At 37.8% G+C, this 22,405-nt stretch overlaps 1 protein-coding gene across 13 annotated transcripts in view; it reads left to right on the top strand.

The window, feature by feature from the left end:
• KMT2C (lysine methyltransferase 2C) overlaps window positions 1–22,405 on the top strand; it is a 189,667-nt gene that overhangs the window by 85,158 nt on the left and 82,104 nt on the right. For all 13 annotated transcript variants that reach the window (XM_085572926.1, XM_085572927.1, XM_085572931.1 and 10 more), the window contains 5 exons: window positions 15,181–15,343; window positions 16,013–16,184; window positions 18,909–19,023; window positions 19,836–20,008; window positions 20,818–20,978. In XM_085572926.1, the coding sequence (XP_085429052.1) occupies window positions 15,181–15,343; window positions 16,013–16,184; window positions 18,909–19,023; window positions 19,836–20,008; window positions 20,818–20,978 (784 nt within the window). The remainder of the gene's footprint in view (window positions 1–15,180; window positions 15,344–16,012; window positions 16,185–18,908; window positions 19,024–19,835; window positions 20,009–20,817; window positions 20,979–22,405) is intronic.

Below are 22,405 nucleotides of genomic sequence, written 5' to 3'. Positions count from 1 at the left end.
TAAGTTTTTCCCAGCCAAATTTAATTTAAAATAAATACTGAATTTTGAAGTAATTTTCCCATAATTAAAATTTTTATTATAAACATTCCAGTAAAGCCAGTACTATGCTTCAGCCTGTTAAGGTCTTTGGGATTTTTACAAGTGGAAAAGTTTATTAGGAATATGAAGAAATACTTATTTCAAGATTACATGACACGTGTCCAGTTTAGCACTTCTTAAAATCAGCATCTCAAGAAACAAAATATGTTCCTTTCTTGAATGACACAAAACACCGATCCATGTGCTAATGTACAGGAGAGTATCAGTATACCAAATAGCAGCAAAGTGTTTGATTTAGAGCTTTTTCTGGTACTTGTTTATGGAGTTTGATTCTTATCAAGTGCAGATACTTAAATGTCACTTTCTAATCTCTGTAGAAGTTCCTTGTTTGATAACCTGTTATCAGTGTGATTCTGGAAGAAGGAACACATGGTCGTGTGAAAATTACTTAGCTGTTGGGTTTTTTTATATTGTCTTCATCGTGTGTATTGTATTTACAAGAGGAAGGCAGGCTTTAATTTGTGAATTGTAGTTCAGAGAAGAATTTGCCTTTTCAGATAAAGCAGAACAAATGATGCACATTTTAAAACAAATTTTATTTTGAGATTTTTCTTTTGATATGCTTTGTCACGAATCTTCTGTGAAATAGCAGCTATGTTTGTATCCCTACCTATTTGTTTCCAAGTATATGAAAAAAAATACTGTGAACTTGTGTGCAGATCAAGTGGTACTGTCAGTGCACATTGGAACTCACTGCTTTGAGTAAAACTGTGTCTTGTTCCTTATTTGGGCCATAAGAACCAAGTTCTAGAGCCTACCCATGACCAGTGCATGGATTCTAATACATGTTATAGGTATAAATAGTAAACTTCTTTTCACAGTGAGGCAAGACTTTTCTTAACCTGTCACTTCTTTTCAAATACAGTTTCTCTTGCTTCCATTGCTCTGTGTCCCCTACAGTTTTGCATATCTGAACAGAAGCATGGTGTAATTTCTGGCAGGTGAATCTACCGAAATGATCTTTCCCTTTATAACTGCATTTGTGGCATATAGCAGCAAATGAAAGAGGAAAATACTTGGGTTACTTAGGCAGCACTAAGTGTCTTTTGTTCAGATGGTTTGTGTGGCTTCATCTGAAGGTGGAAATATTTGATTTTTCAGCCTGATCCATTCTCTCCCAGACCAGTGATGCTGCTGGGTTCCTGCTCTGCAGCCAGGAGGAGGTTCCAGGGAGCTCACCATGGGAGCACTCCCATGACATTCAAATAGGAAAGCAGACTCAGCCTTAGAGTTTTCAGTGTGGATTTTTTTCAAGCTGAATGCTTTGAAAAATGCATTCTTGAACTCCAGATGTCAGATGGGTGGGTACCAGAATTGGGAGAGAGGCTGTGGCTGCAGAAACGTTTCTGAGAGGGTTTTGATGCTGAGTAGGTGATAGGCACTGAGGGCAGGCTGGGGTGTAGGAACCAGACAAAATGGACTGGGAGCACAGAAAGAGACTGAGTAACAGCAACAGCCCAGGAGTGAAAGCTGAAGAACCTTGCTGAGAAACATGAAAGGGCCTGTGTTCCTGGAGGAATTTCCAGTGCAGGTTTCCTTTTCACTGAAATAATTTACTGGAGGCTCTGAAGTGAAATTGTTCAGTGTGTGTTCCAAACTGCTGAAGTGTGTTTCACAAAGACCTTTTCTTCCTCTTACATGACTTGGGTAGAAAACACTTTTTTTCATAATGCGTCAAAAGAAATCCTCTTTTTTTTTTCCCTCCCCCCACTTCCCTTGATGTATTTCATAAATGTTTCTCTGAGCATTACGGCAATGTGAACATGGTAGTTCCCTGACATACCATTGCAAGATTTTATAATTTGGGGGGAGGGTTATATGTTAAAACCAGAGAGAACCTATCTCTGAAAAGCAAAGAAAACCCACTAAATGAAAATCACACCGTCTCTCCAATCAAGAATGTAAATTCTTCCTTGGTAATGTGTCATTTTGCTGTTGGGACTGACCCATTTTGGGGCTTTGCTGTAGAAAATGAGAGTGTAGATACTTGGGCCCTCCCTTTCTCCTGTCTTTCTGTGCTCAGCAACAATGGCATGGTTCTTCCATTTCCACAAAAGAGAGAAAATGTAAATGGAATGCTCTCAAACTCTGAATGTGGAACAAGGAAATAAAAATCTCATTTTAAAATGTATGAAAAATATTAACAAATTCATTTAAATTATTGTGCCATTAGTATTTTCAGCAAATAAGAAAACTGGAGCTCTCTATATATTTAAAATTCAGGAAACCATACCCGTCTCTTAACCAGCATGCCAGGAGAAAGTTTATAGAAATTTACACAAGGAAGTGTGGCAGTACCACCAATCTCCTCACCTTTGTAGGTGTTTTAATGCAGCCCTCCTTTTCCAACCTTATTACCATCTCACTCATGGTTGCTTCTGATTTAAAGATTTTATATTCAGTCTTTTCCATAGCTCATCTGGGGTTTTTTATTGTTGGTGTTCAAGGGTCTAATTTTGCCTTTTGTGTGATGGTTATATTTTTGAAAAAAGAGTAATCAGTCTTTTGGAGTTAATATTGGTTAGTTTCAGTCAAGGGCAGGTCCTCATTATGCTTTGAGCATTATAGAAGTAAAAAGGCCTCTTCAGCAGCTTTCTTCTTAATATATAGCACAGGAATAAAAGGAAAAAGTACCTCAATGGGACTAGTAGGTGTATTTGCTCAGCTGTAGCATTGTTTGCTTAGTGTTACACAACTGACTCTAATCTAGGTTTCACAGCAGTTTCCCTTTTATATAGTATTTTATTTAAGCATGTCTGTTAAATTTATCATGAATGTGAGTCACGTGGGTTTTTTTGAATGAGAGCTTTACAGTCCAGACTCTTTAATGAAATTAGAATTATAAAGGGTTTCTGATTATTCCAGTCAAAAGAGTCTGAGTTTTTTTTTCCTGATTACTATAAATTATACTGTGGATTTTCATTTGGGATTTCACCCATCCTCAGAAATATCTTATAAGCATGCTTTAAAACTCAGGAGTACTCATATTAGTCTGTTGGCATCAGTTTGCTTTTAAGCAGTAGCCTAAAAACTACTTCTGAGATTGGTATACTCAGCAGCACACAAAATCAAACCATTAGCAAAAAATAGTTTTGAACTCCCTGAAGATTTTGTTATTGACTTCCATTAGTGTAAGTTATGTCCCAGAGTTGCAGATTGAACATAAATATTGCAGACATCAGTATGAAGTAGTGCCATTAATGCAGGTGTCGTTGAGTGGTTTTTTAATAACATGGAGCAAATCAGGCATGAGAGAGGCATCTTAGGAATCTTCACAAATGTGGAGCAACTGCCCATCCTGTGCAAGTGCATCACCTCGGTGGGAAGCACAGACATTACTTGCATTAAAGCTATTTTTCCTAATTGAGCCACTATTAATAGTCATTTATTTAGGTGAAAGAATTAATATTGTTGATTTTCTTTTATTTAGTTGTCCAGTTGCAGATCTGACCTGGGAATAAAAAGTAGGCAGACAATAATAGGTCTGCTGCCAGTAATGAATGTGTAGGTGTTCCATGAGTTATGATTAATTAAAAGAATCCTATTAAATAACATTAATTGAAGAACTGATGAAGTGGCATGTTCTCAGAGCAGCACTTCACAGAAGTTTTTTTTTTCAGCAGTATGTTTTCAGTGATATTAATGGTTTACCTCAAAGATGTCACTTTCCCCTTCAGTACATCAGGGAGGGAAAGTAGCTGTTATGAAATAAAGAAATATTTATTTCCCGAAGCATTTAACATGGGTAAAATGACTTGATGCATTATATTGCAGTGTTATGGTCTCACTTCAGATACATGTATTCAAGCTGCAGTCTAGATACTTTTTTTATGAAACTGCAAGTGTTTCCACATCTAGCCTTTCCCTTTGTACTTTTTAATTTATGATAGAATATTTCCTTTCTGTTCAAAAATTTTCACCCACACTGCTTCAGTATGAAATTGCTTTGCAAAGAACTGGAAAGAATGACAGAATATGCAGAATAAATAGTGAATCCGCATGTAAATACCCAATCCAACCAAATATCCAGGCAAATACTGAGGGTTTTTTTTCCTTTCAATTACTGCACGTTGTTACAGAATATTAGGTGGGTTTTTGTGTGGGTATTTCCAGGGAGATGTGTTGACAAATAATAAACCTTTAAAAGCAAATAGAGAACTTCTGGAGAAGTGACACCAGAAGACAGTTCAGTTGTTATTATTATTCTTTGAGCTTTGTGAGGGAAAGGAAAGAAAAAAAAAAAAAGAGGAAAATTTCATTTTCCAAAATATAAATGGATTTGATACATTCAATAAGTAGGAGTTTCAGTTTTCTCAAATGTCACACCAGGTGAGGTTTTTTAATGAGAGTAACTTGAAGTAGATGGCAGATCATTGGGAAGACTTAGCATTACATATCCATCACATCAGAATATGCCTTGGGCACCTCCATAATGTTTCCTTCCTGTCAGACATAAAAAGCTGTGATGGATAAATCCCCCAGAAAAGGTCGGCCCTGGCAGCAATGCTCACTCGTCTGGGAAACCGAAAGGTCAGAATGTGCAGGATTCTGGTAGGACTGGAAGCTGAGCATCTCACTAACCTGTGGTTGTACTTTCACTCCTGATTTTATGTGAGTTCTTTGTTTGTGGTGCTTCTGGAAGTTCATTTCTGTAGGTGAGTGCTCTGTTAGAGTCTTAGGCACCAGTTGAGTGTTTTTCAGCCTTTTCTGAACTCCTTTAATTGAAATAAATCAATTTTGTGGTAAACCATCTCTTGCCTTATGGGTGTTTTAAGTAAAATACTCATCCTATTACCGTGACAGAATTGTTATCTTAACACTGTCACAGCATTAGGATGTCATCTGATGCTGAGATTTCTGTGCCATCAGATAAAATTGGTTTTAGAAAACAGTGCAATCATCTTGATTGTTTTGACCATCTGAACAGCTTTCTAATACTGCTGGACTGCTCACATGAATTAGCTGAGTGGCCTGTGTCTGTTGAGGAGTTTAGTTGTAGATGATGATGATTAAGCCCAGGAACCTCAGTGGACTCTCCACTGTGTCAGCGTGGGGACAGTCTGTGTTTCAGGCTTGTGACCCCACAGCCTGGTCTGTGTGGAAAATGCCCTGTCCAGAGCATAGCACAGAGTCCCCAGTAGAGCTCTCAGAATCTCAGACTGGCTCCTGCTCTCTCTCCAGGCACCACAGCTTTTGTTGACCCAAATTGTTTCCCCTTCACTAGCTCTGATGTATTATTCATGTTATTTCAATGTGGTTTTACTTTAGATAAAGGAATGGGATTTCCCCATTTGACTATAAACATGGTGAGAAAAAGCTTTTAGGACATTATTCCAGCCCTAGTTTAGCTGTAACCAGCTGAAATATAAACATCAAAACCTCCTTGTCCTGTCATTAGAGATTAAGGAAAAGCATTATGAAGAAGTAGGACTGTGCTTGGTTTGACTTTGTGCCACAAATGAAACAGAAGCTTCATTTAATTATTTGTACCTTTTCACATAACAATGTTAAAAAACACAGAGAATCTTGTAGTGGAGAAAAATGGCTTTAATGTTAAAGAGACCAAGTAGGAATTGGTGCTGGAACAGAAGAAAATCTGTACATTTACTAAGGGAATCTGTGACATATAAAGCATAACACTAATCTCTGGCAGTTCTTTTCCATTTGATGACATTAACATTTCTATAATTAAGAGCAATGGAATTATTTAGAGGAAAACTGTTTTATAAACCATTCTTTTTTTAATTGAACAGCTGTAATTTCTACCAATGGAGCAAACTATATTATAAGAAAATGATTATTAGTTTAAAATGCAAAGTTAAATGAATGCAAAATTAACAAACAGATGGTGAAGAATTATTGTGCTTTATTTTACTCCTGAGTAAAAGGGCTCATGCAGGATTGTAAAAATGTCATCACACTTCGTAAACCTGAAAGCAAACAGAATTTGCAGTTGTGCACATCTGTTTTGGGATACTGCTAGAGGGTTAGAAGAATCAATGTTGTTTTCAAATAAGGGTATTCATCAAAAGGATATCATTTACTTAACAGTTATGGCTTCTGCTAAGCATCAGACTTAATGTTCTGTGGAATTCATTACAAAATTTGGCAGCTTTTTTCTTCATAAGCCACTGAGGCAGCATTCTGCAAAACTGAAACAAACAGCCCGTTCTTACCCTCACCTCCCTGAAGCCCAGTTGAATAACTTGCTTCAATATTTGACCAGTAATTTTAGGGTTTTAAATTCTGGGTCAAGATGTTGCACTTCACAATGCTTGCCCGAGGAGTACCAGGAACAGGATGGAAATGGGGCTTATATATTTATTTCAGTGGCTAGTGAGTTAAATAATTATATAATGTTTGGAATACCATGTCTTGGGAGAAGCAATGGGACAAATACATCTAAGTGACTAATTTAGTCAAGTTGAAAAAAAAAGCTAAAAGCCCTAGCCAGATAAAATATATCAAGTTTTTATTAGGGAAGAAATGATACTAATGTTCAAGCTGGTAGTTTCAAAGTATGCCACCTAATTGCTTTGTTTGAGCTCAATTTACAGAAATTAGTGAACTGAAGATGTAGGATTTTGTTTATGATGACTTTGTGCCATTTGGAGACTGCAATTTAGGAACAGCCAAGGAAATAGGAATTATGAACAATAAGGTACTGATTGCAGTCAGTGGGGAAGGAATACTAAGGAGATGCTCACTAATGAGGAAGGTATTAAAGGCAGGAAATTCTTGTATTTTTTATGTCTCTACATAATCCAGAGTTTCTTGTCACTCCATCCCTTCTATTACCTTGTAAATTATATGTATCACTGAGTGTATATAGTGACTTTGGCTGACATTAACTTTCTGTTAAATCAGGGTAATGTATCTTCAAAATCTTTCTTAAAAGAGTGCATTATTAAGACAATAAAATGAAAACACAAAGTAAGGCCATTCAGAAGGCAGGTTGTCTGCACACAATTAACATCCTTTGCACACAGTTTGTGTCCCTTGCACACAATTAATGTCTTTTGTGCCTTGGCTTGATTGTGCATCTTTAATTGTATGATAACATTCAGAACAGTTAGTGCCTAGTTCAGTCCCCAGGATGGACATTGCTGTCTTAGTATAAACCTCTTCAATATTCCATTTTTTCATTATTGTTTAGTGTGTTGGTATGTCGACTATGCAGATACTGCTGAAAATAAAGAATTCCTCATTTCTGCATGATTTTTTCAATAATGTTTTTACTGTAATGAACATGTGAATAACTTGGCTGTACATTTTTTTAAATAGCAGACTTATATGGCCTTGTTATGTGTCTTAGGCTACATTTTCCCCCAGAGAAGTTGAATTTATTTATATCTGCTAATTTGGATAGCAAATTGAAGGAGTTTCAAAAATACTCAGACTTAATTAAAAAGGTTGCACTGATATTGCAGTTCTTCCTTCACTCTAGTGCAGTTGTGAGTGCATAATCTGTGTAGAAATTAAGGCTGAATTTTTACAGGGCAAAGAAAACTTTTAACAGTAAGATAAAGAACTAAAAAAAAAAAGAAAAATTTTACATAGTGCCCTGCTCAGTATCATCAAGGAGCTTCATGGAAGAAATGAAACAGCAACTCTTTTGCAGGCTGTTGCTCTGTTGCCATAACTTAAATGCTTTTCTTCTCCAACAAGTCAGCCACAACCTTATCCAATATTTCATTTTTCTCCCCTCTGTAAATTAAGCACAATCTCACAGGTAACAAGTTTCTAAGTCAGTGACTCCTCTTAAAAGATCTATTTTATGCACAAAATCCACGTTTGATCTGTAATCCTCCTTGTGTTTTAGTGCACACACATGTGTGTATGTCTGCCCATTCCTTTATCTGTGTCTCCGTGTCTCTGTGTTGCCTTGTATTTGTCTGCCTGTATCATTTCCTTTTGTCAGGGAGAAAAAGGAAAAGGCAGACCTCCAAAACTGCAGGTTTAAAGCCTTTGTGGCTACATAAGAGCGCTGCTATTTGAGCTGGCTGGATGATAGTGATACAGCACTAGGTGTCAGAGAACAGTGTACTTTTCCTCCTTGTAATCTTCATCCAATTTCAATTGCATCAGACTTCTGACTTTTTGTTCAGATTGATATTTTTAGCCACTCCACTTTTCATCTCTCCTTAACATTTCTCATCCCTTTTGCCTAGGTTCTTTCTGAGATCTGTCCCATCACCATTTCCTGAATCTTAGCACCTGAGTTCCCTCAAGGTCTTTATCCAATTTGAGTTCCCAGGTGTGATTAATTGGCCCTTCAAGTGTTATCCCTGTCCCTCCTCAACTTCCATCTCCATCCATGGTTTCTCCTCCCAGTCTCATCAGATTCATTCATGCAGTGAATCCCTTTTGTCTCTTTGCTTCTTACTTGTCCATCTGCCTGTGTACTGGATACTCCTATTCCCCAGATGATTAAGTGATAGTTGTATCAGGATCCTTAGGGATGTCTGCTTTCCATTCCAGTGGCTTTTTGTTCTTAGCCTTAGAGTATTTATTGCAGACTTCCTCCCTCTAATCCTTATCAGACTGAAGGAAGTCTTTGCAGGAGGTACATGATGTCCAGTAAGTGCTAGAAATTGGAGTGGATCAGTCATGATCAATGAGAATAGGTGTTTCTGTGATTTTTCACTGACAAAACTTTCAGAAGTGTTTTACATTAAAAAAAAAAAAAAGAAGAGGTCATTTTCCCAAGCTTGGTCACATCTGGATAGATCTGCAGGGGAAGGATAGAAGTTACATCCCCCATTGTAAAACTCATGACAAATTGCAAGTCCTATGAATGAGGTTGTTTTTAAGATGAACAAAATGTTTTTGTTAATGACTTTCCTGTTGTCAGAAATGTCTGGAAAGTTTTGTCTAAGTGTTCCAAAAATATATAAGAGAATTTAGAGATGTGTTGTGAGAAGTTTACCCCAACTCTTTATTTTTAAGAAAATCTGTAAAAATAGAAGAGGATTTATATGAAAGTACTTTTAAACAGAAATCCCTTCTTTGATAGTGCTATGCTAACAAAGACTTCGTTGTGGACTTGGCTGTGGGAGTAGTAGAGAACTGGTGTCAACATAGCACAGCTCAAGGCTCTCATCTAAATTTTGTTGTGGATGTGCCTACCTGTGAGCTGTGTTCCGATTCCAGCTGCAGGCAGTGGAGATCTGGCCAATATTGTCAGTGGAGCCTGAAAATGGTAACCACTGTTTAGCCAACTGAATTGCCATGAAGTAAATTCTATAAAATGACTAAACCTTATTAAGTGTAATGAAGTTTGGATGTCCTCATCAAGCCTTTTGTTATTTGGAAGAACAGTGTGACTGTATGAGCAGTAAATTCTCCTTTTACTTTAAATACCTTTATAAATGTACTTATGACATAACCTATGGAATGCTTGAGCTACTTCAGAATCCCTATACATGATTTAGGAGTTTAGGAGCTATGCTGGATTTGACAGAAAGTTGACTTCATCCCAGTATGTTCTGCAATGACCAATAACAGATGCCTAGAGATGATCATTAAACAACAAGCATGTAGCAATGTTTCCCTCAATTACTTCTTCTCAAGCCTCCAACAATTTGTGGCTCAGCCCATGCTCTGCCAACACAAAGAAATGTCTACAAACGCTTCTTAAGACCTTCTGAAAATGAATCAAATGGAACTGGCACAATAGTCTGTTTTCTGAGCCTGCCAAAAAGCAGCCTCAAACCAAAGCTGATGATTTTTGTTCTTGCCTTGTTTGTCCTGGAGTTGCTGATGCTGAAGCCTAATAACCACTAGTTTAAATTGCATTAAACATTATTGACCTTCGTGTTGTTGACAGTCTAACTAAACAACAGGCTCATGTGTGCTCTTCTGCCATGGTGGATATTAGATGGGAATTAAGGGAGTAGCTGGTTGATAGCTGTAGAAAAGCTTAGCCTCACTCAAAACATTTACATTATCCTAACTTTTGCAGAAAGCGAGGAGGTGATTAAAAAAAAACCCTTTTTCTTCAGGAAAGTGTGAAAAAAGCAGGAAAGAGAGCCTGTGAGGGAAATCATATCCATGCAGTTTTTCTGCTAGCTTATGTAATGATGAGTAAAACACAGCTCTGAGGCACCCAAACCCTTCCGTGGAGCTTCTGAAAAAACTGGGTTTGGGAACATTTCAGGTTATATGAAGAGGAATTCATGTGTCATAAACTTTGCATGTTTTCCTCTATCTACTTCAGGTTTCATATAAAAAAATGGTATCTTATGTAGCAAACTTGGTTCTTGCAAGTTTTTAATCTATTCACCACTATTACAAAAAACACCCCTCCAAAACTTGAATGCTTTTTTTTTCTGAATTCTTAAATGCATGAATATCAACAGTTTTTTTAATGTACTTTAATGAAAGTGAAAAAGAGGCAGCTGGTATGAATGAGAAACAAATTAGTGACTTGTAGAGAGTCTGAAATTTCCACACTTAAAGGGACTTCTGCTTTCTACCTTGATTGCATGTGTTGAGTCACTGTGTTAAGGTTTGAGGAAGAAGAGTAACTGATCTCTGATTGACTTGCTTGTTATAAATTAAAGTAATTTCCAACTCTGTGACATGAGTCATATAAAATTAAAAAGCTAGAGGTAATTTCCAGTACTCCTGGAAAGGTGTTCTGTTTAGTGCTTCTAATCAGTAGTTTAGTCTAAAGCCATTAATTGTTTTTGTGTTGCCATCTTAATGCATTGTGCTCTTTAGTGCTTTATGGTACTTAAACCAGGGTATTTGACATGAGAGGTGCTAATGGCCATTAGTGTCTGCAAGCAGTATAAAGCTTTTTCTAGATGATGGAGTAACCAATGAAGATTATCAGAATCACCAGAGAACATACTTCATTAATCACTGTTTATGTAAAAATTTCTTCATGCTCCCATTAATGACAGGTTGTTAAGGTCCAGTTCTCTTCAGTCACAGGTCTGTGTGACAGCATTTTCCTCTAGCTAAACTGTTTGAAATTTGCTCTTACAGGTAATACATTAAATTGTTTAACCAAGGACAGATGGCTTGTGTGTATTTTGGTACACTATCATAAAATTAAAAGTTCCTGTTGTTCTTATAGGTTGTGTCACCTGATCTTCTTTAAAGAAAAAGTTCATCATCAGTGAAAAACTTGGCATTTGCTTAAGAACATTTTGCAATTCACAGGAGTAACATTGAGGTTTAGGACACTAACCATGTTGCAAAGTACTTACTCAAAGACTGTATTTTAGCCTATCTTTAATATCTGCCTTCCAAGGGTTGTTACTTGTCTGGTTGATGAGACAGTAATTCTATAAAGTAATTCTAACGGCAATAAAATAATGATAAAACATGACCTCTGATTAGTTCTTGGTACTATCTGGATAAACTCTTACATTGTCTTACAGGCATCTTTTTATAATTTGAACTTGCACAGGATTTTGGAGTACTCTGAAGTATGGTGCAGCAGGAAGGTTAGAAATACATAAACAAAAAGCTGCTGCTCTTGTCACCATTTTCCACTTTGGCCATGAGTTTCCAGTAAAACCAGTAGGATTTGTGACATCAACTGAGCTGAACAAGGCAGAAGTAACATTTTTGTTCAGCTGGTTTTGGTGCAATTACAGTTGTAGCAAGGAGGTTTTTGAGTTTTTGTCTTCCTGGAAGTCTTCTGTGTGGTTTCTGGCACTATTTCATGGAGGATGTTCTCCCATAGAACTAGAATACAGAGAAGGTGATTGATTAAGTTTTGTTTTCTGTTGGTTCACTTAGTTCTTCCTCTTCCACTGTATTTGTACAACAACGTCATATTTGAGCCAGTGGAATTAGTAAATAAAGGGAATTTTAAAATCAAATTTTAAAGATGTCATAGCTTTTGCTTTTAAAAATCCGTTCCTTTTCTGTCTGAAAAAGCAGATTTAAAAAAACAAAAAAGTAAAAATTGCCAAGTAGAAAGAGGAGTGGATAGTTTTAAATGATGGAAGTCAAAGTAGTAAGAAGTAGCACAAGAAGGGATGGAGTCAGAGCTTTCTTGCAATGCGCAAGTGCACAAGGAACTTGCTGAAGGGAACAGTTGGTAACCACTGAAGGACTTTCTGAGTAGGAAAATAATCTGTGGTTCTGCTTTAGTTTATTTCCTTGAGTTTACTATGAATAAGTAATAAACTATCTCTCCAGCTTTCTGACACCTTGTAAAGTTGCTTTTTTTTCCCTGTAAAACAGGAATGTAAAATTATTTGATCCATAAACAAAACAGTGTTTGTCTTGCCTTGACAGATTACCATTTTCCAATACCTGCCCTTCAAATTCAGCTTCCACCCCCTTCACGTAACACCTTATTTTGTGCTTATACTAATGAAACTGGAGACTCCAGACTGTCCCTGGCTCTGGTACTGTCCTCATATGGGCATGCATCTCATGGGCAATATGATTTACTGCTTCATTCCATCTCCTGCTGTCATGGTGCCATATTTTAGCAGTAGTAAAGTAGTATTTGTTACTGATTTTATTTAGCAGAGCTTTTAATATTTTTGTTTAATTTAATACATTTCTGCTGTTCTTTTGGGGTCATTGCATGGGGCCTGGCTTCAGAGGAGTGTTGGCTTCTAGTGCTGGAAAAGTAACTCTTCTCACCAACATCTGCTGCCAAAAAAATCCCTTTGGGCATTAGTTTCTTCAGACTGCTTTATCTCTCTTACAAATTCAGCAAATGTTGATATTGCTTTTTATTTGCTTCAGATGATACATACCACATTGTTTTCAAAGTGTGTTTCACTTATCTGCCAAATGCTTTTCATTGCCAGTGCAGTTTAGCAGATGGGTTTGAAGGGTTCAATTACATGTAACTTGGGCTTCCATTTTTCTTCCAGCATCTTTATGTGGTTCCTTAAACTAACATCAACATTTTTCAAGGTTTTTTAGTAATCCTGTAGTTTGCTAATTTTCAATAACTTTCTCATTTAGTCATAGAGCATTTGGGAAAAGTTACACTGATTTTTGTCGTTGCTATGTACCGTGGTTGATTGGTGGTTTTGAAAAACAGATGTGGTATTTAAAAATGCCATTTATATTGCTATTTTATTTCATTATTCCTAGCTTTTAATAAGCTTTGAATTATTTAAGTGCTTTTACAGTTCTTTCATAATTTTCTTTTCCTGATTAGTAAGGGTCAATGATGGGATCCAGCAAAGTCTTGTTGAATACTTTTTTGAGGGATACATTTTGGACCTTAGCTCCTCCAAGTTCTCCTTTCTATTTTTTTTTTTTTTCCCCAAGTAAAATCTTTGGAAAAAGTGTGGCCTGTAAGAGTAAAGTCTTAGCTAAATCTGGTCCGTCTCCATAGGTTTTCAGAACATCAAGGACAAAAGAAGGCAGTGGTTGTGTGTGGCTCAGTGGGGAGCTACAGTTCTTGAAGTTGGAGGCTTTGGGCTGTATTTTCATGGTTTTACATCTAAGTTCAGGATTTACATTGTGCAGCATCCTCAGCAAGTGCTCACTGAAGGTATTATTTCCTAAAAGGAGTTTCTTGCATGACTTTGGTTTTGTTGGCAGTTCATTAATGTAATTACCATAGCTGCTGCCTTGCTCTCCTTCAGGACCTCCATGTCATTTGCTTATCTTGTTCCCTCTCTTCTGCATTTCAGCTGGTAAAGTAACAGGATGCACCTTTCCCATGCCGTCAGCAGGTGTTAGACATGGGTAGGGGTGAGAGGTCCTGTAGATCACAGGACAGACTAAGCACCATAGCACACAAACTTGGCACACAAACTATCCTTGGTGATCCCCTTTAATTTCTGTGCCAGAGCATTTTCTGTCTTTACACTGTAGTTCTGTTTAGCATACACTAATATTTTTTCTGTCTCTCATCCATGAGTTGTGGTGCTGGCAGATATTTTTCTGAAGATCATTCATTTCATCTGGTTTTAAAGAATATCAAGGTAGCTGTTGACACAGGCAGCTTTGTGATTTGTATTTTCATGTGGGCTGGTTTTGATATCTCTGGACTTGTCGTAGCACTATTTTATGCCTAATTTGATGCCAGCCTTTGAAACAGAGAAGAATTATGGTAATAAATATTGTGTGTATTCTAAGAATTAAGCAGATACAGTACATAACTTTTCTTTGATTTGGTTTATGTTCATATTTGGATGTTACTTGACACTTCAGCTAGTAATCAAACATGCCAGTGTTAGTGTTGTATTTTTATTGTGAAAAATGAGAGTCCCTGAGCTCAGTTGTTGCTGTATTATGTATGCCCTCCTGTGAGCCACTGACCTGTTTTTTCTTAAGTTTACTCAAAATCTTACGGTGCTGTGCCTTAAAAAGAATTGTTGCCTTGGTGAAAAAGTGCAAAAGGATGTTACAGTTCTTCAGGGACTGTAATGAATCCGAGAAAGAAAAAAGACTGATTAATTGAATCAGAAAGGTGTGGGTGATTTTTTGCAAGCAGACTGATAGACTCTGCTCTCTCTTGAGTGGCAGACTGGAGGATCATTGCGTAGTTCTTTCTGAGAAATTAGTTCTCTGGTGTCTAATAATAATCGTGCTTATTTATGACTTCTCAAAGTTTAGTGGTGATATTTGTGTACTCTTGAAAGGCAAGATGAGAAGAAAGTGCAAGGTTATGTAATGCATTATCGTCCCAGAGAGAATTGTATAATGCCAGTAAGATTTTTGGGAGAACATCATACTTGAGTTCCATTTGCGTTTCTGATTACAGTGTCTGTGGTTTTACATTACAGCTTCCAGAGCCATGTGGTTTTTAGTCATAACCTATTGACAGCATGGTCTCATCTGCCTTTTTTTTCAGATATAAGTCTCCAAGCCCCATCACTGAAGGCATAGCTGAAGTTAGATAACACAGAATGAAAATTCTTTCCTGTGACAAGAAGAATCTCAATTGTCAGAGTGTGTTTAGAGCACACTGTGTTTGGGAGTGCCACTGAAAGGCAACCCTACCCACTAGTTTGCTTCTCAGTATTCAGTACCTCCTACTGGCCAGGATGTTCATCTGCTAAATGAAGGGAGGGAACAGATCTGCCTAAAAAATTACAAGAAAAAGGAATTTTTAAATGACTTGTTCTGTTTGTTTTTCAGCGATGTGCATTTTGTAAGCACCTTGGAGCCACTATCAAATGCTGTGAAGAGAAATGTACCCAGATGTACCATTACCCCTGTGCTGCTGGAGCAGGCACATTTCAGGATTTCAGTAACTTGTCCCTCCTTTGTCCAGACCACATTGATCAGGCTCCTGAAAGATGTAAGTACACAATGTTCAAATTACACAATTAGTACCAGGTTTTATGAAAACTGCACTGTCATAAGATCAGCTTAGGAATGCATTTGTTTAGATGCACTGTCACAGTTCACATACCCAAGAATTCATGTGTGTTCAGGGATAAAAAAGATGTGAGTTCATACTCTTCTGGTTTTAAAGACCAGCAGTCCTGCGCAGCAAAGTATTTTTCTTTTAATGACAGAACAAGGAAGAGGTTTACTGGTAAGGCTTGTATTCTGTCAGGTTTTAATTCAAACTGATAGACTTGCTTGTCCTAACACAAGTTAGGACAACCTTCTTGCAAACACTTCAGCTAAATGACAGATGTAGGTCTGTTAGATTTAGGTTTGTTTATTTTCTACTTGTTCCACAAAGTAGTTGGTTCCAAAGCTCTCAGCTTTATCTTGAGGAGAATAAAACTGTTTCTTTTGTAAAACTTCATAAAGGTTTAAAATGAATTTACTTTTGTTATGAGAAGATTAGTTAAGAAAATTGAATTAAAGTAGTAGCTATTAAATATATTAATTAAATTTGAATTTCATAAGAATGGTCAAGTTTTGTGTGCATGAGAACTACTAAGTAATTTTTGGGTTTGTTGAATCGTTCATAATTTTGAACAAAATAATAATTGAAAAAACCATTAATTTTTAGCAAAGGAAGAAGCAAATTGTGCAGTGTGCGACAGCCCTGGAGACCTCTTAGATCAACTTTTTTGTACTACCTGTGGCCAGCACTACCATGGGATGTGTCTGGACATTCAAGTCACACCTTTAAAAAGAGCAGGTTGGCAGTGTCCTGACTGCAAAGTGTGCCAGAACTGCAAGTAAGTGAGACATACAGGACATGGAGGAGGATGGTGTGAGATTTATGTGCTGTGGTTTTGAAATGCGTATTTCATTAACTATTTGGGTTTTTTTTCCAAAAAGTGTAGATTATTTGCCCATTTTTTCTGTCATGATGCTGTATTAAGTAGCTGAGCAAACCCTTGTATTGGAAGCTTTGTTCTAAAAGAGCTGAGCTGAAGTCCTGTGTGTTTTACCCCTAGAGTTACCATTATTTGGCAGGCTCTGGAAAGCAGCAAAACATTCTGATTTTTTTCCTTTCTTGTATATTCAGGAGGATTTTTCTCAAATTTACCAAATAAATAATTTTAATATAGTGCCTTCACAGTCTGAGAATCTGTGCTTTTACTCAGCTGACAGTTCAGTTGTGTCTGTAGTTACACTCTGGGCAGGTCTCCTGTATTAGGCCCTCTCATATAATGTCTTTCAGAGGCAGATGAAGAGTCATTATGAAAACAAAACCGTGCCTTAGTTCAGCAAAGAAACAAAGTGACATCAGTGACCCTGACTGAGTAGCTGCACCAGACAAAGACAATGAAACTTAGTTGCTGTGGCACTGTAAGGGTTCACTTAGAAAATTCTGACTGCTTGTGGGCTTGTTCTCTTATAACTTAATCTGATGGGCTCTTTTGCTTGCTTGTGTTTTATAAAGGACGTACTGAAAAATAAATTAGTTTTTTTCAGCTCCAGTTAGATCAGCTGGGACAGTATGAAGGGAAAAAAACACTCTACTTCTGCCTTATGTATCTGATCAGTCAGTGCTTTCCTGTTTTCTAGGCAGAACACTTGCTATTGGCTAGCATTCACTCAACCCACTTCAAAAGAAGGGTGTTCCCTGATCACACACAGCAGATAGCAAATCTCAGCAGTGAAGCTAGAATAGGGAAGCACATTCTGAAAAGTGTCCCTGAAAATGTTATACTGAGTAATTACAGCATCTGCTAACAAATCTTCTCTTTAGTGGAAAAACAGAGAAAATGTGGTATGTTCACACCCAGTCCATGGGACCATGTGAGATATGTCCATGGGTTCTGAGGGACCTGGTGGTTGAAGTGGCTAAGCCACCATCCATCATATTTGAGAAGTTTTGGCAGCCTGGTGAAGTTCCCACTGACTGAAAAAAGGAGAAAAATGGACCCCATTTTTACAAAGGGAAATAAGGAAGATGGGGGAACCAGTCAATCTCACCTCCCTGCTTACCAAGTTCATGGAGCAGATCCTCCTGGAAACTGTGCTGAGACACATGGGATATAAGGAGACAATGGTGACAGACACCATTACTTCACTGAGGGCAGACAGTGCCTGAAAAATTTGGTGCTTGCTGTGATGGGTTTACAGAATTTGTGGAGGAAGAGCAACTGATTTCACCTACCTGGACTCTGGAAAGTGTTCAGCACTGTCCAACACAGTATCCTTGCCTCAAAACTGTAGAGAAATGGATTTGACAATGGAGCACTCAGTGGATTCAAGAGTTGGGATCAAGGACTCAAGTGATGAGTGTTCATCAGGGGCTGGAACTGGGGCTGGTGCTGTTATAAACATCTTTGTTGTGACATGGGCAGTGGGCACCCTCAGCAATTTTGCCAGCAACACCAAGCTGTGTGGGGCGGTTGATGCTGAAGAGATAGGACACCATCCACAGGGACCTGGGCAGGCTGGAGAGGTGGGGCTGTGTGACCCTCATGAACTTCAACACAGCCAAGTGCAACATTCTACACCTGGATGAGGCAATCTCAAGCACCACGAGTACAAGCTGGGCAGAAGGACACTCAGAACAGATTGCCTGGAGAAGCTGTGGATGCCTCATCCTGGAAATGTTCAAGGCCTGGATGGGCTTTGAGCAACCTGGTCTAGTGGGAGTTGGCACTGCCGATGGAACTGGGTGATCTTTAAGGTCCCTTCCAACCCAAACCATTCTTTGATTTAGTAATTATTTAAGTACAGCAGTTCTTCACCATTATTGGAAGAGCAGCATTTTAAGCATATCTTCATGCAGAGAGAGGACTTTTTAAAGTACTAGGTCTCCCAGGTAATGAGGTAGTATCTAGCATGTATAATGAAAGGCTTTATCTAGGCAAATCTTGTTGCATGTTTGCTTACTGCATTAATTTATTTAAACTAAGGCAGAACACAATGCCTTTAGATATTACCAAACTATTTGTCTTGTTCTTAGCAAATTTATTTTATCGCTGGGATCTGTGTTGGAGCTCTGTAATACGTCATTGTAGTAAAATTGAAATCTCTTCCTTTAATGTTTGTTTTGCTCTTGCAGTCGTATTGTCTGACATTATAGGAACTCTGATAGTCAGAGTTGATGAATTATTTTTTCCTTTGGAAAAATTACAGTCTGACTGCAGAAACAAGTACGATTGGATGTTTTCTTTAGAAAGAAATAAAATGTATATTGCAGATTTTGAACTGATTTCAGTACAGAAGGGCCATCACTTACACATCACATGTGTAAGTGAAAGTGGGCCAATATCTAGTATTCAGAATGGTTGCTCAGGCTCAGCTGTTGGTGAATAAACATGGTCTGCACTCGTATTTAAAAATAAATTTGAAGGCATTGTCTCTGGAGATACTTGTAAGTAGTGTTTGTATATTTTTATGTGCACACCTGTGTCCTCCTGTTTAGACTTTTCTTTAAACAGGTATTTTGTTGCTGCTTATTGAAGTAATTTTTGATCACTTGTTACTTTCCTTAGACACTCTGGGGAAGACAACAAGATGCTGGTGTGTGATACATGTGACAAAGGCTACCACACGTTCTGTCTACAGCCAGTTATGGATGCTGTACCTACAAATGGTTGGAAATGTAAAGTAAGTGGAAAGGTTTCAGAGTAACTCCCAGTCATTTATAAGAGCCCATACTTTGTTATCCACACTGTGCTGTTCCAGGTGTATTGTGGATTGCTGTTGCTGTCTAATATAATTTGTAATTTCTGAAGGAATCCCACTTGGATGTAAATCCTGTGGCTCTATAGCTGCTCTGTGGGGGGAGCTGTCAATGCTGTGGCTGAAGCAGCCTATGTAGGACAGTAAATTAGCCTGCATAGGGAAAAGAGAAGTGTAGGATCCAGGTGCAGTGGATAACCTGCAGTTAATAACAGCTGCTCTCATGATACAATGGGAACAAAAATGTAAACTCAAAGCTATATAGTGGTATATGTAATCCATACTTGAAATCTCCTGATATTCAACTCCTTGCTTATGAAAACAATTCTGCAGCTTGTGGATTCCTCCTGCCTTCCTCAAATGCAAAACCTTTGCATTTGAGGAAGGCAGGATGAATTTGTTGTTTTATCAGTAATTTTCTAAGTGATTGCAGTGGGAAGTCCTTGTATACGAGATGTATGTAATGTTACATCAGTTTGTGGCAGTCATAAGATAACTGAGAGTAGCAATAAAAAAGAAATAAATAAGAAATACTCCTTTCAAGTCAGGGAGTAGTGTCAGGCAACTTCTTGCTTTTGTGCAGGTTATTCATGCTCTGTTTTGAGATCTTGGATAACTTTGTGTTATCAAGGACAAAAGCTGTTAAATTTAATTCAAACCAGAAAAATGTCAGTTTATGGCAGTTCTATCACATTGTGAAATACCATAATTAACTACTAAATTCTTGTGATCTCTAGAACTGTAGAGTATGTGCTGAGTGTGGCACACGAACAAGTTGTCAGTGGCACCATAATTGTTTGGTATGTGACAGTTGTTACCAACAGCAAGACAACTTATCTTGTCCTTTCTGTGAAAAACTGTGCCTCCAAGACTTCCAGAAAGATATGTTGCATTGTCACATGTGCAAAAGGTGAGTATCCAGCTTTTGTTAATTTGTACTAAAATGCATAAAGCTTATGATGAGCTGTGTGACATGGATGGATTTCTGGGAAGGATGTACAATGTGTTTGATGTACAATGCCACAGGATCTTGGGCAGGTCCTTGATCCTTCATCCCTAAATACAATGAACAATAGCAGGGTAGCTTTATTTTAATCTTAGTAGATAAGTATTAATTGGCAGTTACTTGATGGTACCTGGCAGTTACTTGCTGCAAGCTGCTGCTGCCTATTGAATTTAATGTATTTTGTGAGGAAGCAGACTGAAAATATCATTGTCCTAAAGTTTGAAGACTCTTGTTTGCAGTGATCTGGGTTGGTTTTTGTTGTTTTGTTTTTGTTTTTGGGTTTTTTTTTAAATTTCCAAGTTTATGTTTTCTGTTTAATTTTATATGTTTTACTATTTCAGTAATTAAAAAAACCCTAAAGTTACAGTATATAAAAATACAGTATTTGGAACATTTTAAGATTGTAAGCTGTATTTTGTATTCAATAATGCATCTCACTCTGCAGCATCATGATGGTGCTCTACATCTTGTGGAGTCTGATTGGCTTTAGGGACAATTTAGGTCTTTAAGTTTGTTCATTCTTTTTTACATGCTGACATATTATGCTTATTCCTGTAAAGTTCTCCATAATCAAGCATTGGTTGAAAATCTCTGTTTCCCCATAAGAAGGAGAAATAGTGCTATTTTTAATGGATTTTTACTATGGTGCTTTATATTTTCATTACTAAAATCACAGACAAATAAATTAAATCACAATAAATTAATCTCCCCAGATGGATTCACATAGATTGTGACAGATCTCCAGGTAGTGAATTGGAGTCTCAATTGAAAGACTACATCTGCACTCTTTGTAGACAAGGAGAAGGGGATCAGACTCAGTCATGTGATGTAATGAACACTTCTGAACTCATTCCTGAACCTGACAGTATAACAGGTAATGAAACTTAAACTTCAAAGTTCTGAAATGCTAACATCAGATGTAATATCTGTAATCTCACCAAGTCTTGTGAGCCAGACACTCAGATTTTACTCTGTGAGGTTCATCCCTTCCTCTATCTAACAGGAGCTGCTCAGGCACTCCATGGGTGGCTTCTCTTTCTGGCTTCAGGATCCTGGATACAAACATGGGCTCGTGAGCACCATAATTGTGGCTCTCAACCTTCCAGCTCCAGCCTCTCAGCCTGTAGCTGTAAACTTCACTGATTTATTTTGGATGTGGTACAGTTCATAAATGTATGCATGTGACAGGCTGGCTGTTTCACTCGTTTGTGCCTGGTAGATATTTTTGGAGACATTCAGTTCTCCTGTTTCTCTCTAGCTGCTGGTCAGTGTCATAGTGCCTGTTCTCCTCACTTCATCCAAGAAGGACAGAGCAGTGGGAGCTGGACTGTATTCAAGGGACACGTGTTTATTTAACTAGACAGCTTTTAATAGGTTTTCCTTTTTCAAAGCAATATATAATCAGTCATCTTGTTTCTGAGACATTCTTATTTTAAGTAGACAAATCATGCAGAAGATGGAAAGTTGTGGAGAAGTTTGAAGTATGTTTTAAAAAATAAGTCAGTAACAGTAAGGAGGAAGCACAGGGAGAACTTGGATCTGCTGATCTGAGCCCCGTGGGTCATCCACAAGAGCTGTGTTATGAACTCAAAACTAAATGCTTTTGAGTATTTCACACCACGTGCTCTGTTGGGTAGCACTCAGGCTGAATTTCCCTGGAGAAGCACATCTGTGGTTAAATTCAGAAGCAAGGTAAAATGTAACAGATTAACTGCACAGCCACTGCCATGTGTAATTTTTGGGCTTGCAGCAGTCCTTGTGCACTGATCTTTTGTCTTCCATAAGTATCTGTGGTTTTCGAGGCCTAGTAAATTTTGGCAGGAAAGGGGAAGTGTTGAGCTACAGCAAAACTCTAATGTTTGTGTTCAAACGGATGTTTTATATAAACAAGTCATCCCTTTAATGTTAGCCTGTACATTACCTTTTGTGAGCAGTAAAGACATGATGGAAGAGGTGCTCCTGGAGGAAGGGCAGTGACAGGAGGGAAATGTCTCTAAATTACTTCACTCTGTCAGTGAACACCAGGTTAGGAAGAGTGGCCACTTCAGCCTTTGCAGATCATTTCCTTTCTGAAAGCTTAGGAGAGGCTCTGGACTCCCAGGCAGTGTTCTTGGAGCATTTTGAAGATATCCAAAACAAAACATACATTGTCACAGCTCCCGGTCTCCTACAAAAAACACTTTTGAGTAAGTAGCAGGTTAATCTGAAGTTTTAAGCAATTGCACAATGCTTCTGTTAGGATTTCTAGGTAGTAGAAACATTGACAAGCATGCTCTTGTCCCCAGGGAAGAACAGGACTGT

Source organism: Lonchura striata, chromosome 2 (genome assembly GCF_050655825.1).
Source record: "Lonchura striata isolate lonStrDom1 chromosome 2, ASM5065582v1, whole genome shotgun sequence".
Taxonomy (NCBI): Eukaryota; Metazoa; Chordata; class Aves; order Passeriformes; family Estrildidae; genus Lonchura; species Lonchura striata.
This window is presented reverse-complemented; position numbering and strand designations above follow the sequence as displayed.